This window comes from Leucoraja erinacea, chromosome 14, assembly GCF_028641065.1.
Source record: "Leucoraja erinacea ecotype New England chromosome 14, Leri_hhj_1, whole genome shotgun sequence".
In the NCBI taxonomy this organism is placed as follows: Eukaryota; Metazoa; Chordata; class Chondrichthyes; order Rajiformes; family Rajidae; genus Leucoraja; species Leucoraja erinaceus.
In genome coordinates this window covers 13,857,943-13,875,169 of record NC_073390.1, presented here as the reverse complement: position 1 = coordinate 13,875,169, position 17,227 = coordinate 13,857,943, and the positions used below count along the sequence as shown (strand labels likewise).

At 42.7% G+C, this 17,227-nt stretch overlaps 1 protein-coding gene across 1 annotated transcript in view; it reads right to left on the bottom strand.

Annotated features, from left to right (window-relative positions):
- Window positions 1-2,406: 2,406 nt before the first annotated feature.
- Window positions 2,407-17,227, bottom strand: part of LOC129703295 (transmembrane protein 255B) — a 72,950-nt gene continuing 58,129 nt past the window's right edge. The window contains exons 6-9 of the mRNA XM_055645649.1: window positions 15,680-15,765; window positions 10,792-10,951; window positions 7,121-7,270; window positions 2,407-5,803 (exon numbers count right to left, since the gene is read on the bottom strand). Of these exons, the coding sequence (XP_055501624.1) occupies window positions 5,657-5,803; window positions 7,121-7,270; window positions 10,792-10,951; window positions 15,680-15,765 (543 nt within the window). The 3' untranslated portion in view covers window positions 2,407-5,656. The remainder of the gene's footprint in view (window positions 5,804-7,120; window positions 7,271-10,791; window positions 10,952-15,679; window positions 15,766-17,227) is intronic.

Sequence of the window (17,227 nt, the reverse complement as noted above, 5' to 3'; positions counted from 1 at the left end):
TGAGATGTTTACTGTGTCATCCTCTTCAGCCACAGGCAAGGTGCCAACAAACTGGAGAAAAGCTAACGTTAGTTCCTTTGTGTAAGAAGGACAACAGGGATAATCAAGGAAATTACAGGCTGGTCAGCTTTATATCAGTGGTAGGGAAATTATTGGAGAAGATTTTTATGACAGGATTTACTAGCATTTGGAAAAGCATGAACTCATTAGCGATAGTTAGCCTGGATTTGTGTGGAACGGTGAGTTTTGAAATCAAACCAGGGTATAACCTCCACAGTGAACAGTAGGGCCCTGGGAAGTGTTGTAGAGCAGAGGGATCTAGGAGAACGGGGGTACATAGTGTTCTGAAAGTGGCAACAGATAAATAGGACAGTGAAGAAAGCGTGCTGGCCTTCATCAGTCAGGGAATTGAGTGTAGAAGTTAGCATGTTATGCTACAAGACGTTGACGAGGCCGCACTTTGTGTTGTGCTCAGTTTTGGCCACCCTCCAATGGGAAAGTTACCATTAGGGTCGAAAAACTACAGAGAGGATTTATGGTGATGTTTCCAGGACATAAACCTAGCCTTGTGATGCTGCTGCAAGCAAGATTTGCATTGTACCTATAGAGCTCTTAAAGATAGCAGAGTCGAGGGGTACGTGGAGAAGGCAGGAACGGGGTACTGATTTTGGATGATCAGCCATGAACACAGTGATTGGCGGTGCTGGCTCGAAAGGCCGGATGGCCTACTCCTGCACCTATTGTCTCCCCTTCACATTCTCAGTCTTGTTGCAGATTCTCGTCCCGAAATATCAACCACACCTTTCCCCTCACATACACTGATCAACCCGTTGAAGTTTCAGAAGTTTGGTTTCTTTGTGCTCCAAGTTCCGGCTCCTTGTTTGTGCTGATTAAGTTTCATGTATACAATTCATCTATTGTTAAGGTTTGGGGTTTGAGTAATTTAAGATGAATTGTTAGTTGCTATCATGATAATGATGGAGGAACTACACACTTAACGTAAGAATGTGTTATAAATTAGGTATGCACAGTGCAATTAAACACTATTATTCTCAATTTGCCAACAAAATTCACACTTTAAAAGGAAAAGAAAAAGAACACTGATTTTGGCACAATTCCCATTCAGTCAACAACATCACCATTAGAGGAGATTCAGCAAAGATTTTTTTTGGGACTAACTTAATTAGATTCGCAATCTTTTGTTCAGGATATGGTGAAGAATCGGTTGACGATTCATGTAAATTACCTTATCTTTTTGAGTTTACAGTTATTGCGGCTAGGTTTATGAAGGGGCGAGAGTGCGGTGACCATCCTCTTCGGGCCAGTGCAGGGGTGCGAGCGGATGGCCAGTGTAGACCACTGGCAGCAACGTTACCCCACCCACGTGGCCGATGTGGCCCTGGTGTGCCGGCAGCTGTCCGAGCGATGGCTACAGGTCAGTGCCCCCCCTCCCCTCCCTCTCCAACGCTCACACCCACCCCGTCACTCACCTCCCCTCCCCATACCATCACTCACCCCCCATCCCCCCATCACTCAATCCCCATCCACGCGCCTTGATGTGTCAGCAGCTGTCCGAGCACCACCTGAGGGTGTAGAGCCCCAACCCCTGGTCCCCTCCCTCTCCCCCACCCGGGAGAGAGGGAGGGGAGGTGGGTGGGAGTGGGGAAGTGAGCGAGGGGGAGAGATGGGGGGGTAGAGGGAGAACAGTTGACTGTAAACTATCACAGCTGGAATCTTGCTTTGCTTTACTGTGCGGTCCCTCTGCTGATGCGGAATACCTCCCTACTGGACTCCTCGGTCAGTGGGGTTTTCCACTGGTCTGGCAATGAGCAGATGACCAAGTTCCAGATGGCTTGCACCATGGCAGACGTCTTCAGACTCCCCAATGCCCACCTGCGCCCGGTAAGTGTGTGTGGGTGGGGGTGGGGCATCTGCAAAGTTGGTCCACTCCTGGAGCTCCGGAGCCATTAATTTGATAACAGAGTCTTCAGCTAACAAGGCTTCATACTCTGGAATTCATTCCCCAAACCCCTCTACCACTTCTTCCTTCCACCAGACACACTGCAGCAAACGTCCTTGAACATTCTGTCACCTCCCTGCAAATCTCCTTGTATTTTGCTGCCAATCCTTCACACAGAGCAGCTTAACCTATTTTGCTATATTAAAGGCATTTTGGAAATCACATAATTGCCAGGTAACACGACGTTTCATTCCGTGGCTGAAGGTGTAATTACCTGCAGTGCAAGGATTAAAATCGAGGAGCAGAAAAATGGGCTTTTATAGAATATTTACTTCTCTGAAATAATATTTAACGTATATGTTATGTTATAACTGGTTCCACCATTTCTGATGTGCAGTAAAATGAGACATTCAGCAAAAAACAAATCTTTCCATCTTTGATTTTAATATTGCATTAATTAACATTAACATGAAGTAGAACTTGGTCCTACTAGAAGAAGCTTCTATAATATGAATCTGTTCAATGAAAGAGACACAGCAAATTTAATATTACATGATGAAATTCAAAAGTTAGGGAAGTGTCACTTTCAGTTCTACAGAATGGATGTTTGTTTAGAGATATAGATTGAAAACAGGCCCTTTGGCCCATTGAATCCATGCTGACCACTGATCACCCTTTCAAACTAGTTCTACATTATTCCTCATTCTCATCCACTCCCTACATACTAGGAGCAATTTACAGTGGCCAATTAACCTGCAAAACTGCTCATCTTTGGATATGGGAAGCACCTGGAGGAAATCCACGTAGCAACAGGGAGAACATGCAAACTCCACACTGATGGCACCTGAGGTCAGGATCACACCCAGGGTCAGGATCGAACCCTGGTCTCTGACACTGTGAGGCAGCAGCTCTACCCGCTGTGCCGCTGTGCTATTCCATGAGACCCCTTGAAGTTAAGCCAATAATTTTCATAAAAGCTGCAAAGGATAGATCTGAAACCTAATTCATAAAGCCGTTCCATTCTGCAATGCTCGTACATCAAGCATGAAACTAATGGGGCTTTGAAAGTTAGTACAACACACTGGGGCAGCTGGTAGAGCTGCTGCCTCACTTGCCTGAGACTTGGGTTGGATCTTGACCTTGGGTGTAATTGGTTTCTCAGATTAGCCTTAGTTTGATTAAGTACACTTGATAGATGGCACATGCTGTAGAACCTGTGCCCTGGTGCCAGACGGAGTGAACATTTAGGTTGGTGGACAAGTGCCTGCTTAAATTGGCATTGAAATCCTTCAACGTCACTGCACTCAAGCAGTCAAAAGCAAAGTATTCACGTCTCAAGCCCATCATGTTTACATTGGAAACACCTTTAACCAGTGCTGCGGGATGGTCAGCCTCTGGTCTACACTTGTAGTCACAGTACCTATGGCTGATCCAGTTGAGTTTCTTGTCAACCCCAGAATGTTAGTGAGGGGGTTGTGGAGGAGGAGTGCGGGGTGGGATTAGCAATAGTAACACCATTGAATGTTTGACTTCTTGTAGAGTATATACATGGCCTGGTTCCCTTGGTGTAAATCTTATTACAAGACACCTCATAAGTGTCACAGTAAGTTGTACACAGGCATGGACAACATTATTGTCCAATCCATTGACATTCCTGACCAAAGCATCAAAATCAGTGAACAATATTATAATGGAAGAAAGATCATTGATTAGCCGTTCAAGATGGTTTGGCTTCAGGTGTTAGGTGTAGATAACAGTTTATCTCCATCCCTGGTGACATTAGTAGACTTCATGGAGTTTTACAATACAGTAGCATTGATACTATTTTCCTTTGAAATTCCATATGATTTAATTACATGAATTTAAATTCCCTGAAATGCATCAACTTTCGTTTTTCAGGTGTAACTTCCATCAATCATTGTTCTGCCATATCACCAACTCATCAATATCATTCTGTGACTGAAGACTATCCTCCACATTCTCAACACCGCCAATAATGTTTGTGTGATCTGCAAACTTACCATTCATACTTCCTACAGTATGTAACTGACAGCAAGCAGCAGGCTTCCATCTGGAAAGAGCATTGTGGAACATTCTTTGCTGCCTTCCCAACACCAGATCCAAGTTATTCCATGAACGGACCAAAGATATGAGAACATTTGGAACCAAATGTCCTAGCAAAATTCAAAATGACCATCTCCAAACAGGACATTGGTGATTGAGTGTCATTTGGTGTATGATTAAAGGCACTTAAAGTGCATTGCTAATTGGGCATACACTGGCAGTGCTACACTGGACAATTTCCCAAATTGTCAGGGAGGAGTCAGCGCGATAAGTGGTTCTGATGCATAATCTTTTCACTTCTTCATGTTGTCTTGTCCCTTGATCGTGGCAGCGTTGGAGCATTTTGCATCGCATGCAACAAACTGACTTGGCTGGAAACTGATTCCTGTAACAATGGAGATCTCAGGAAATCGAGACGGAAGCCACTTGACACTTCCAGATGAAGATTGCCTTAAACACTCGTGTACTCAACTCTGCTACTGCGGAGGATGGACGTGACCATTACTTATATCATTGCTCATTCACTACTGAATGAGGCAAGACTGCAGATATGAACCTGGCTGTGGAATCACTGGGCGATATATTTTACTCGCTGTTTGGGATGAGATTTAGGGAGACAGTTCACAGCTTAGGAACCAGACGGCTGGGATGCACGGCTACCATGGTAGGACAAAGAAAGCTGGAAGTCTGAAGAAGGGTCTTGACGCGAAACGTCACCCATTCCTTATATCCAGAGATGCTGCCTGTCCCGCTGAGTTACTCCAGCATTGTGTGTCTACCTTCAAAGCAGGAGATGCACAAGAGAGAATAGGTGGAAGAATGGAAAGTTTTTACAGGGTGATGGGGCAGATTGATGATATGGGGATTTGGAGACGGGAAGAAAATCAAGATTGTAATTTTTAAATTGTTAGTGCATTGGAAGTCAATCAATGCCGACTTACACAGGGCTGGATGATATGAACTGGATGGGGTTTGGATGGACTCTTCTATGTGAGGGAAGTGAGAAGCTGACCAGAGGGGCTTTCCAGATAAACTGGCACAGTAATCCTGAAACTTACAACCAATGGAAGTCAGTACACATTTGAATGATTCCGTTCTTTGGAAACTGAAGGTGGACTGGCCTGTAAAGTGCACTGCTCCTAATGGATGCAATGCCAAATCAGTTGCAAATGATCATTGCAAGCAGGATTAAAATAGGGTGTTTTAATTCATTCTATTCTATTGCAAATTTAACTATAATACTGGAAATGATCTTTATGTGAATTCTATTGCAGTAGCTAATATAAAGAAAAATACAATTTGTATGATATAAATATATACAATTGTCTAACAAAGTGATATCAATACATATATCAGACTACGGTGAAAAATTCAAGGCATAGATGTTGAATTTGTGCAACATTGTAAATATGTGAGAGCAAGTCCAACGTTCATTATTTTACAATGAAGGAAAATAAAGTAAAAATCATGTGCGATGCAACATAGGCCATCTTCTCTCTAGTAACGACTATACACAATGGTACAAAAACATGAACGGTTCCTTGAAGTCTAATTGTTTTGGTTTTCGGATCTGTATTCCAGATGTGTTGTGACAGGATACTTGGCCTTTGCACAGAGACGGATAAGAAGTGGTCACATTGGATATCCCACTGGCTTATCTGGCAGCAAATTATACAAAGGGGAAAATGGAGGAGGGTTGTTGTTCTTCTTTGCACAGTTAAAATCACAACCAGGCAGCGATCCAGCCATTGGCATAGCCATGTATCGAGTGGGAGCCCCCTGAGAAGAGAAAGACCATTATTGTTTCAAACCTGCTTTTTTTCCCACATTGTGTACGTGTTAATTGTAATAATCTTGTAAAACTTTCCTACTGTGAGCTATTTTTTTTTAATCACACCAATACCCCCAAGAGGCCATCTGAACTGCTGTTATAATAGTGAGGAGAAGAAGGGTAGCATTTGTAATTTATTTAATTATTTGCCCAGAGGTATAAATTCTTCTCTGCCACCTTCAAGATATTCAAAGTGTTGAATTAATTTAAAAGGAAGAACCTCTACTGATTTAACCTTTATGATTACTTGCGAGTTTCCAACTCAAGTGATAATGATGTTTAATTAAACAACACTGTGCTGGTTAAATGCTCAATGATAATGCAATGTCATTTAATTAAATCCTGAATGTTGGAACTGACCATTTATAAAAATAATCCGATCTATATATTCCATCCTGCTCATTTACACTCACTTTTCAGCAGTTCCTCGATCCCATTTTACAAATTTACTAATGCCTTACACAGATTAAATGTTGCCATTAATTGGGTTGGGATAGATTTAAAAAATATCTTTGGTAATGCATGCTCAAACAGATATGATTATCTTGTGCTTGACGGAAGAGTCATATTTGCAACGTGTTAAAAATTCAGGGAATTCGCACACTCAAACTGATGTTATTGTAGTGCGTGGGTCTCAAAAGGAAGCACGAAGTCCAGTGTTTTGAGAGGCACCTTTTATTATGTTCCTCCCGGTTGTAGGGAAGACCAAACAAGAGAAAGATGGCACCCAAACCCTCTTTAAACCCTCTGGCTAAGGGCCGCCTCCGGACTGAACCACTCCCGTGCCGAGGGGTTCGACAGTATGATGGCACGACCCTTGGGAGCCGCCACATTATGATCTTTAGGATGAAGGAAAAGAGCCCTTGTCATTGGCCATTTCCAAACCATGTAATGTCATTAGCAGCAAAATGATTTAAAAAAATGAGGAATTTAAGTAAAAAATATGAAAATTATGTTTGTAACTTTATGTCGATTCTGTTAAGCTACATTAGACGAATCCACATCTATATAAACAGTAAGGCTGAGAATGTAGGGGGACACAGCAGGTGGGAACACTGAGTACAATGTGGGGCCTGGCGGTAGTAATGGATATTACTGTTCGGTGAACCTTTGCAATTTTGTCGATGTCAAAACATGGCGACATCTGTGTACTGCCTTGGTGAGGTCTGCCGTACGATTTACCAGGCTGTATGCATAACAAAGCATTTGACTGTATCCAGGTACACATAACAATAAGGTATCATTGAATCATTGAATCAAACTACCTGGTGCCTTGTGTCTACCGCTTGTTCATGCAACAGGAGAGGTGCAGTGGGAGACAGTATGGGCTGGGTCTCCAACTGCTCCTTGGGCTTGTATGGGGAACTTTGAATGCGATAGAGCTGGAAACTAACCTCGGGTCCAATGCGAGACTCCTGGCAAAAGAGCAGACAGTTTATTTGTGCAACACCAAAAGAGTAGTGACTTCATTGATAAGGTGAGATACACTACAATTATAGCAGTGACATTATAAGATAAATATAATAGTGCTAGCTAAACTGCAAGACAAATCAATATGCGGAACATTGCAGCAATTAGTTTTGGTCACCCTGTTATAGGAAAGATATCATTAAGCTGTTAAGGTGGCAGCGAGGATTTACGAGGATGTTGCCAGGACTTGAGCTAAAGGGGGAGGTTGAACAGGCTAGGACTTTATTCCTTGCAGTGCAGGAGGATGAGAGGTGATCTTATAGAGGTGGATAAGATCATGAGGGGAATAGGATTTAGGAGATTGAGAGGGGATCTTATAGAAACGTACAAAATTCTTAAGGGGTTGGACAGGCTAGATGCAGGAAGATTGTTCCCGATGTTGGGGAAGTCCAGGACAAGGGGTCACAGCTTAAGGATAAGGGGGAAATCCTTTAAAACCGAGATGAGAAGAACTTTTTTCACACAGAGAGTGGTGAGTCTCTGGAACTCTCTGCCACAGAGGGTAGTTGAGGCCAGTTCATTGGCTATATTTAAGAGGGAGTTAGATGTGGCCCTTGTGGCCAAGGGGATCAGGGGGTATGGAGAGAAGGCAGGTACGGGATACTGAGTTGGATGATCAGCCATGATCATATTGAATGGCGGTGCAGGCTCGAAGGGCCGAATGGCCTACTCCTGCACCTAATTTCTATGTTTCTATGTTTCTAGATAGGGTAAATGCACAGTTTTTTACCCAGCATAGGGGAACCAAGATTCAGAGGACATAGGTTGAAGGCGAGGGGCAACTTTTTTTACATAAAGGGTGGGAGGTACATGGAACGAGCTGCCAGAGGAGGTAGTTGAGGCAGGTACCATCACAACATTTAAAAATCCATTTGGACATCATCAGTGGAGAGACAAATAGTGTTGTTGTTTCACTTTAAAGACCTTCCAGCTTGGATGGAAAGGCATTGATGTGAAACATTAGCTCTTGTTCTCTCTCTACTAACCTGCTGAGTACTTCCAGAATCCTTCATTGTATTGCCATGTTGCATCAGTGGCAGTGAAATACTGGAGATGATTTACTTGCATTAGGAGGAGAATGGGTTAATTAAGGACTGCCAACGTGGCTTTATGTATGGCAGGTCATGTCTCACAAACCTGCTTGAGTTGTTTAAGGGGGTGACAAAGGCAGTGAGCATTGTCCACATAGACATCAGTAAGGCATTTGACAAGATGCCGGCCAACCCAGAAGATTAAGATACATGGGATCCATGGTAACTTAGAAAATATGATATAGCTGACCCATAGAAAACGGAGGGTAGAGATGAAAGAGTATCATTGTGGCACGTAGTTTGTGACCAATGGTCTTCTGCAGGATTTAGTGCAAGGAACTGTGTTGTTTGCGATATATAGAAGTGATTTGGCAAAACTCTAAATGGGTTGGTTATTAAGTTTTCAGATGTCACAAAAGTTGGTGCAGACAGGGAAGAAGGCTGTCAAAGGATACAGTGGGATATAGACCAGTTACAGATATGGGTGGAGAAATGGCAGATGTAGTTTAATCCAGGCGAGTTTGTGCGTTGCACTTTGGGAGGTCAAATGTAAGAGGAAAGTACAGAGATAATGTCAGGGGCCTTAACATCATTGATGTACAGTGCAATCTTGGGGTCCGAGTTCATAGCTCCCTGAATGTAGATAGAGTGGTATAGAAGGCTTATGGTATGTTTGACTTCATCAGTCAGGGCATCGAGTATAAGAGTTAGGATATAATGATGCAGTTTTAGGCTGGTTAGGCTGCATGTGGTATATTGTGCCCAGTTCTGGTCAGTCCATTACAGGAAGGGTGTGGAGGCTTTGGAGAGAATGCAGAAGAGGTTCACCAGGATGCTGGTTAGATTAGAGCATATTAGCAAGAAGAGGTTGAACAAACTGAAATTGTTTTCTCTGGAGAATCAGAGGATGACCAGAGACCTGACAGAAGCTATGAGAGGTGTAGACAGTCAGAATCTTTTTCAAAGGGTGAAAATTAAAGTGCTAGGGGGCATAGCGTTAAGGTTTGAAGGGGAAGTGTGGGGCCAAGTGTTTATACAGAGTGGTGAATACCTGGAAGTCACCGCCAGGAGTGGTGATTGAAGCACATAAAATAGTGGCTAGATAAGAGGTTTTTACATAGACACATGAATACATAGGGAATGGAGGGATGGGCATCACTTGAAGGTGGAGCGATTAGTTTAAATTGGCATCATGTTCAGCACAGACATTGTGGGCTGAAGGGCCTGTTTCTGTGCTGTAATGGTCTATGTCAAATATTTGAAGTTAAGTTTTTATTAAAAAATCTATTCAAATGCTAAAATAGAAATATTAATGGAACAAAGAAAAGCAGAGCCGACCTTGATACCAGATTAAACTAATCCCCCATGTTCCGTATCCCTACATTTCTGCCTGTTCATGTGACTCTGAAGCATGCTACTGTATCTGCTCCATACACCTCCCTTGGCAGCCCAATATCGCTCGCTCCCTGTACAAAAAAAACGCCTCATAGATCTCCTTTTTAAATTCCCCCGCTCTCCTTTAACCTTTGGGAGGTTGTGGTGTCGATAGATAAGATGTTGTGAGGCTGCATCTAGTATTGTGTTCAGTTTTGGGCACCATGTTATAGGAAAGATGTTGTCAAGCTGGAAAGGGTGCAGAGATGATTTGCAAGGATGTTGCAAGGACTCGAGGGCCTGAGCTATAGGGAGAGGTTGAGCAGGCTAGGAGTCTAGTTCTTGGAGCGCAGAAGGATTAAGGGGTGATCTTCTAGAGGTGAACAAAATTTTGAGAGGGATAGATCGGGTAGGGTTGTGGATTTGGAAACCAGAGGATATAGGTTTAAGGTGGGTGTGGGGAGATTTAATGGGAACCTGAGGGGTAACCTTTTCACACAAAGGGTAGTGGATGTATGAAAAAAACTGCAAGAGGAGGTATTTGAGGCAGTGACTATTGCAATGTTTAAGAAACATTTAGATAGGTACATGGATAAGACAGATTTAGAGGGTTATGGGCCAACGGAAGCAGGTGGGACTAGTGTAGATGGGAAACGTCGGCCAGTGTGGCTAAGTTGGGCTCAAAGGCCTGTTTCCATGTTGCATGACTCTATGACTCTATGTCCTCTGGTATTTGTGATTTCCAACCTAGGAAGAAGACTCAATCTAAGAGATACATAATTTTATACAAATCTATTAGCTTGCTGCTCAGCCTCCAATACACCAAAACCGACAAGTTATCCAATCTATCCTTGTAGCTAGAGAGTAATTTAAGGTGAAGCATTGCTACACGATGAAGTATTATTTATTTGAGTGTGCTTTGTTTATTAAAGCAGATCGAAAAGTCCAACAACATTTCAGTGAATCCCACCATTCATCCCGTAAACGTTTGTCATTAATCCCCTGCAGCTGAAATGAAAAATCGCCATGATGTACGATCGCGCACTTTCCCATTTTCTTACCATGTTTTTAAAGCTGCCAAGAATGGCAGTGGTGATAATTCCCAAAAGGAAGGCAGAGACATTCAGTGCCGTCATCAGCCAAATCATAATGTAGACAAGGTGTACCTCCTGGCAACTATTCACTCCAACAAATTCAAAGTAATTGTTCAGGTAGTCACCGCTGTGGAAAGTAAAGTGGTCATCTGATGAATGATGTTCAATTAAATGTGGGTTGACTCAAATACTGACCTCTTGATTAAATGGCCATGCAACACATACAGTACAAGGTTGTACTGGGAAAAATCCTCTGACACAATCTTGATGGACCAGATAGAGTGGCACGAGGAAGCATTTAATGTGGAGTGACATTGGATCGCTTAGCAAATTAGTTATTTATAGAAAGTCAATACATCATTTCTGAGTGTTTTATGCTCATTGGGGCAAAGGTCATCTGTACTTGAAAATTGTTTTTTTATTTACATGCATATATTTATGCAGAATGCGTTAATCGCATTGGAAAAGGAAGGCGTGAGAATTAATTTGTAGAATGAATGCAGAATAGTTGCTTAGTCAACCAAGGAAAAGGTTATTTTGGATCTCGAGACAAATGAGTAGGAATTGCAGATGCTGGTTTTAACCGAAGATAGACACAAAAAGCTGGAGTAACTCAGCGGAACAGGCAGCATTCTGGAGAGAAGGAATTGGTGATGTTTCGGGTCGAGACCTAAGAGATACTGCCTGTCCCGCTGAGTTACTCCAGCTTTTTGTGTCTATCTTAATAAATCAGACAACCAGGTGGCACTTCGATGGCAGCCTCTCCTACAGTCTCTGTTCTTTTTGTTATTTTTAGTGTGTTTAAAAAGTTTGTGTCAATGTTCTCCGGTTTGATTTATGTGGATGTGGGGGGTGGGGGAGGGGGTCGGGAGAAACTTCTTTTCAAACTCTTACCTTGCCGGAGATGCGATTGTTTTCCAGGTCGTATCTCTGGTCACTCTGCAGCCTAGCATCGTGAGGCTGGAGGCTTTGCTCAGGACTGACTTTGAGCCCCACTGCAGTGCGTGGACTTACCATTGGAGCCGATTCCTTGCCTGGGATCGACGCTCCAACCGTGCCCTGCGGACTTTAACATCAAGGAGCTCGCAGTCTCGGGAGAGACGGAGTCGGGATGCTCCAAAACCGCACAACGTTTGACAAGCCCCGACCCGAGGTAGATTGCCCGGCGCGGGGGAGCTGAGATCCCCCCCCTCCCCCCGATGCAGGTACTTGAGCCCCAACGTGGAGACCCACCACCGGCTTCGGGAGGAATATCGTCCCGTCAACGGAAGGTTAGAGGCCCCCGACCGCTGGAGGACAAAACAGGGAGAGATTGAACTATTTTTCACCTGCCATCACAGTGAGGAATGTGGAGGATGTTTATGTTAAAATGTATTTTGTGTGTTCTGTTGCTTTTTATTAGTATGACTGTGGCAAATCAAATTCCTCGTATGTTGCAAAACATACTTGGCTCATAAAGTATGATTATGATATTGATTTTTATGACTAGTAGATGTTCATCAGGAAGGGATGATCACACCAAGATACAATATTGCATTCAGTTTGAGGCAGAACATTCTGGGGTTGTAACAACTGTGTTAACTTAAGGGGATTTACAATTGAAGGAGGATAGAGCTTGCTCACGGGAACTGGGCAAAAGATTAGCAATCACAAACATTTATGGAAATAATTCATGATTCCCACAGCTCCCTAAGAGTAGCCATACAAATAGATAAAGATAAAGTGGTAAAACAGGCATGTGGTATGCTTGCCCTCATTAATTGGAGCATTGAGTTTAAGAGGCAGGAAGTCATGTTTTAGCTTTATAAAACTTTGGTTAGACCACATTTGCAGTATCGTGTGCAAGCCTGGTCATCCCATTACATACAGGAAGGGCATGGAGGAGACTTTGGGGAGGATGCAGAAGAGGTTTATCTCGATAAAGCCTGGATTAGGGGGCATTAACCATAAGGAGAGGTTGAACAAACTGGGATTGTTTTCTCTGTAACATTGCAGGCTGAGGGAGACATGATAAAAGACTATAAAATTAGGAGTGGCATTGATAGGGTAGACAGTCAGAATTGTTTTCCCAGGGTAAAATTGTCAAATGCAAGCGGGCATAGCTTTATGGAGAGATGGACAATACTATTTTATACGCAGAATGGTGCATGCCTGGAATGCACCTCCAGGGGTGAAGATGGAAGCAGATATGACCATGGCGTTGAAGAGGCTTTTAGATTAAACACATGGATATATGCAAGGAATAGAGGGATGTGCATCGCGTGCAAGCAGAAGCTATTTGTTAAATTATCATCATGTTTGGCTGAAGATCCTTTCCTGTATTCTATGTTCTATGTTCCCAATGCAAATATATTTCAAGGAAATGTCCGAAGCAGGGGATGAACAATTAAGGACAAATTAAAAATGAAGAAATATACCAGCTAACTCCTTAAATATTTCACCCTCTAACTCTTTCTTCCCTTCCCAAAGATACTCCTAAAACCTCAATCTCTAACCAAGCTATTGGCCATAAGTCCTGATGGTTAGATGATCACTTCTAGAACTCTAGAGAGTTTTGCTATCCTTATGCAGTAGTTGTTGACGTTGCTGAGACAACAGGTGCCTTACAACACCAAGTTCTCCATGTGTATTGTTCTAGTTCTGGTTCCCACATTCCTGTGGTCCGTGTTTGTCAGTTTCAAGGCACTTCTAGCTTGTGGGCATAGGAAGTGGACTGAATCTCTTCCAAATTTGTTTTGTGTGGAATGAGTCTGGCCAGCAGAGAGAAAGGAATTGGTCTGGACTGATTTCATGGATTGCGGTGAAAAAAATGCTCACCTTTGCTCCTACTGCCTCAAACTAAAACAACAATTTCATTTTTGTTGATAATTTAAAATATATTTTCAAATTAATATTTAATCAGGAGAAGGCATCATTGTTAAATAAATAAAGACGTAAATATGACATGTCCCATTATATTTCCAAAACAAACCCCACCATAAGTTTAAATACATATTTTATTTCATGGTGTCAAGGTCAGCTTATTGTCACGTGTACCGATGAAGGTACAGTGAAATTTGAGTTACCATACAGCCATACTAAGTGAAAAGCACCAAGACACACAACCACATAAAAGTTAATGTAAACATCCACCACAGTGGATTCCACATTCCTCACTGTGATGGAAGGCAATAAAGTTCAAACTTCTCCCACGGTCGGTTTAGTTTAAAGATACAGCATGGAAACAGGCCCTTTGGCCCATCGACTCCGCGCTAACCATCAAACACCCATTCGTACAAGTTCTATGTCATCCCACATCCACTTGAAAAGTTTGTTTTTCACTGCACCTCAGTACATATGACAATAAATTAGAGGCCAGTCAAACTCTAAACCCACATGTCTTTGGGATAATGGAGGAAACCAGAGCACCCGGGGGAAACCCGCACATTCACAGAGAGAACATGCAAAATGCACACACACACAGCGCCTGAGGTCAGGATTGAACCTGGATCTGTGGCACCATGAGGCAGCTGCACCACTGTGTCACCCTATTGTTGTTAACCCTAATGCAGATATTGAGGGGATTAGGGGTTACTGGGTCAGTGCTAGAAAGTGGTTTGAAGGTAAAAGATCAGCCACAATGTTACTGAATGATGGGGCATGCGCAAGAGGGCAAATGGCTTATTTCTGCTTTTGTTTCGTATGTTATTTTGTACTCTCGGCTTTAGCACGGCTAAAGATTTGAATGTTTTAGACATTTGAAAAACTATTAAAACCTAATTATTAGATATTAAATTTAGAACAAAAATTACACACTGAAATAAAAGCACTTAATAATGAGAACCAAAATATTTCAATGAACCTAAGCTGCTCTTTTCCGTTCAAGTCGATGGAAAAGTTGGCCCTGCGCCAAATCTAACAAGGTGCAGGTTGTTTGAGTAAAATCTAATTGCAGAAATCCAACTCAAGTCATGGAAAATAGCTGATGTTGCACACGGGAATCTTATGTGGGTAACTGTTAATAAATCACTATCAAATCCCAGAATAAAAAAATACTATTGATATTGGAGACCAACAAACTACTCTTTAGTTTGGTATAGATCTACAGCAAGGAAACAGGCCCTTTAGTCTGCTGAGTCCATGCTGACCATTGACCTTGGACAATTTACAGAGTCCAATCATCCTGCAAACCTGCACATCTGTGGAATGTGGAAGGAAACCGGTAAACCCGGAGGAAACCCACATGGTCACAGGGAGAATGTGCAAACTCAACACTGGCAGCAGAACCCAAGGTGGGGATTGACCCCGGGTCTCTGGCACTGGTTGCTGTGAGACAACACAGGACAACACCGGGACATTGTGCTGCCTTTTTCATAAAGTCCCAAATGATTCACTAAGGCTCTTTAGGGAAGGAAATCTGTTGGATTTATCTGGTGATCAGACCCATGATATCATTCTTAACTCAACAGTCCTCTGGAATAGGCTCTGGAACAAGCGGTTCCCGGCAATTAAGGACAGGTAAGAAATGAAGGTCGCACATCCCGATAATGAGCAAATAAAAACTGACTCCTTCCTTCCTCAGCTTTGCTATTTCCCTTCATTTGCCCTTGGAGCGAGCAGTCTTGAACTACTATCTACCTCATTGGAGACCCTCAGACTTGTTGATTGGACTTTATTATGCACTAAACATTATTCACGCTATTCCCTTTATCATGTATCTGTACACTGTGGATGGTTCAATTGTAGTCCTGTATTATCTTTCCAATGACTGGTTAGCATGCAACAAATGCTTTTCACTGTACCTCGGTACACCTGGTAATAAATTAAACTGTGCAAACACCACCAATGCATATCACATGGACAGCAGGGTACTCACTTTGCGCAATTGTACAAGTCACAACAGTAGCAAGTGTTACTCCGCACCTTCAGATTGCAAGATTCGGTGAGACTCTGGCATGGCACCTGTAACCAATAGAAGATTGTAGAGGTGTAACACAGCTGCCTTGGTTTAATAACAAATCTGAACATAAATATTGCCGACGAACATCTTAAAAGTTATATGATTATGTGCAGGACTGAAGAATGGTAAATATCATTATGGCTGCAATTTTGCCATGAGCTTCTGATGTTCGGATCTACTCACTAAACCATATAACCATATAACCATAAACTGTTCTGACAAAGCCCATGTTGATCACTGAATTTAGCAAGGCTGCTATTTACAATCACATTAGATCAGTTGCCGGAATCCAAGAGGCAATACCAGTGGTGAAGTGTCCAGTATCCTTCCCCTCAGCCCAGATCCCATTCCCCATCAAAGTGCATTGTTAACTTGGGGGCCTGATGGACATGAGCATCGACTTGAAGCCAGGTAGAATAACACAATCAACTAGGAGATGGGAAGCCAATATCATGGGTACGTTGGTATGGTGAGAGCTGGGGTGCGGGCAAGTGAAGAGTTTGAGATCTCCACCAAGGAATGAAACTTGTGCCCTCCAGACCTTTTTTCCTTCCACCTTTTCAGGCAGATTAAACAACATCGGATTCTTGGACATCTTCGTGAAATCATTACCAGCAATGCTTTTATTCCATTTGAACTTCTCTTGGGCAGGGGGCCTTCCTCTGCCCGATGCCTGAATTTAAACATGCAAAATTAATGCCAGGAGTGTGGGATCAAGTGCTTGTGATATTATGATCCAAACACAGCCATCTTCAGCCGCTTCTTACACGTTTCAGATTAAACAGAGCATTAAAATGAATCACGTACCTTTCTTAATAGACTGATTGATGTGAAAGCTGATGAAGTGCTAACAATAAACCAGCTAATAATTCTAATTGGTTTTGGAAGGAATGTAGGGTGTGTATGGATCATGTGAGCAAGGTGAGATTAGTTTATCTTGGTATGATGTTCGGCACACACACACTGTGAGCCGACGGGCTTGTTCCCGTGCTGTACTGTTCTACTGTATGTTCTACGTTCTATGAAATTCTGCTTGTGTACTTTTGTTTTGTGACTGACCTCTTTCAATAGCTTCACCTACTCCAGTACTCCACAATTACTGACCTCCTGTGACCCTATTTTTCTTTGCAACTCCTCATCCTCTTCTCCTGCTCCTTCTTCTTCTTCTTGCGCATGGTGTGCACAGCCTAAAGTTGTAGGTCAACTTGTTCTATTCGATCTATTAGCTTGTGCACGTCAGGTTGATTGCATTAGTCAAAACAGGGTGGACCACGTGAAGGTTGCAATCTCCCACCCCCCCTCTTCCCCAGTCAACGACACCTTCACTTGCTTTGTACTATGATCCATTTGGTCTTTGAATCTTTCCTGCCCTCCACTCTTTTATAGACTTTTCCTTTCTCTTTCATCCCCTCTCTTCTTTATATTTTTATCTTTAACCATTCCTAGTTCTGACAAGTTCTGTGT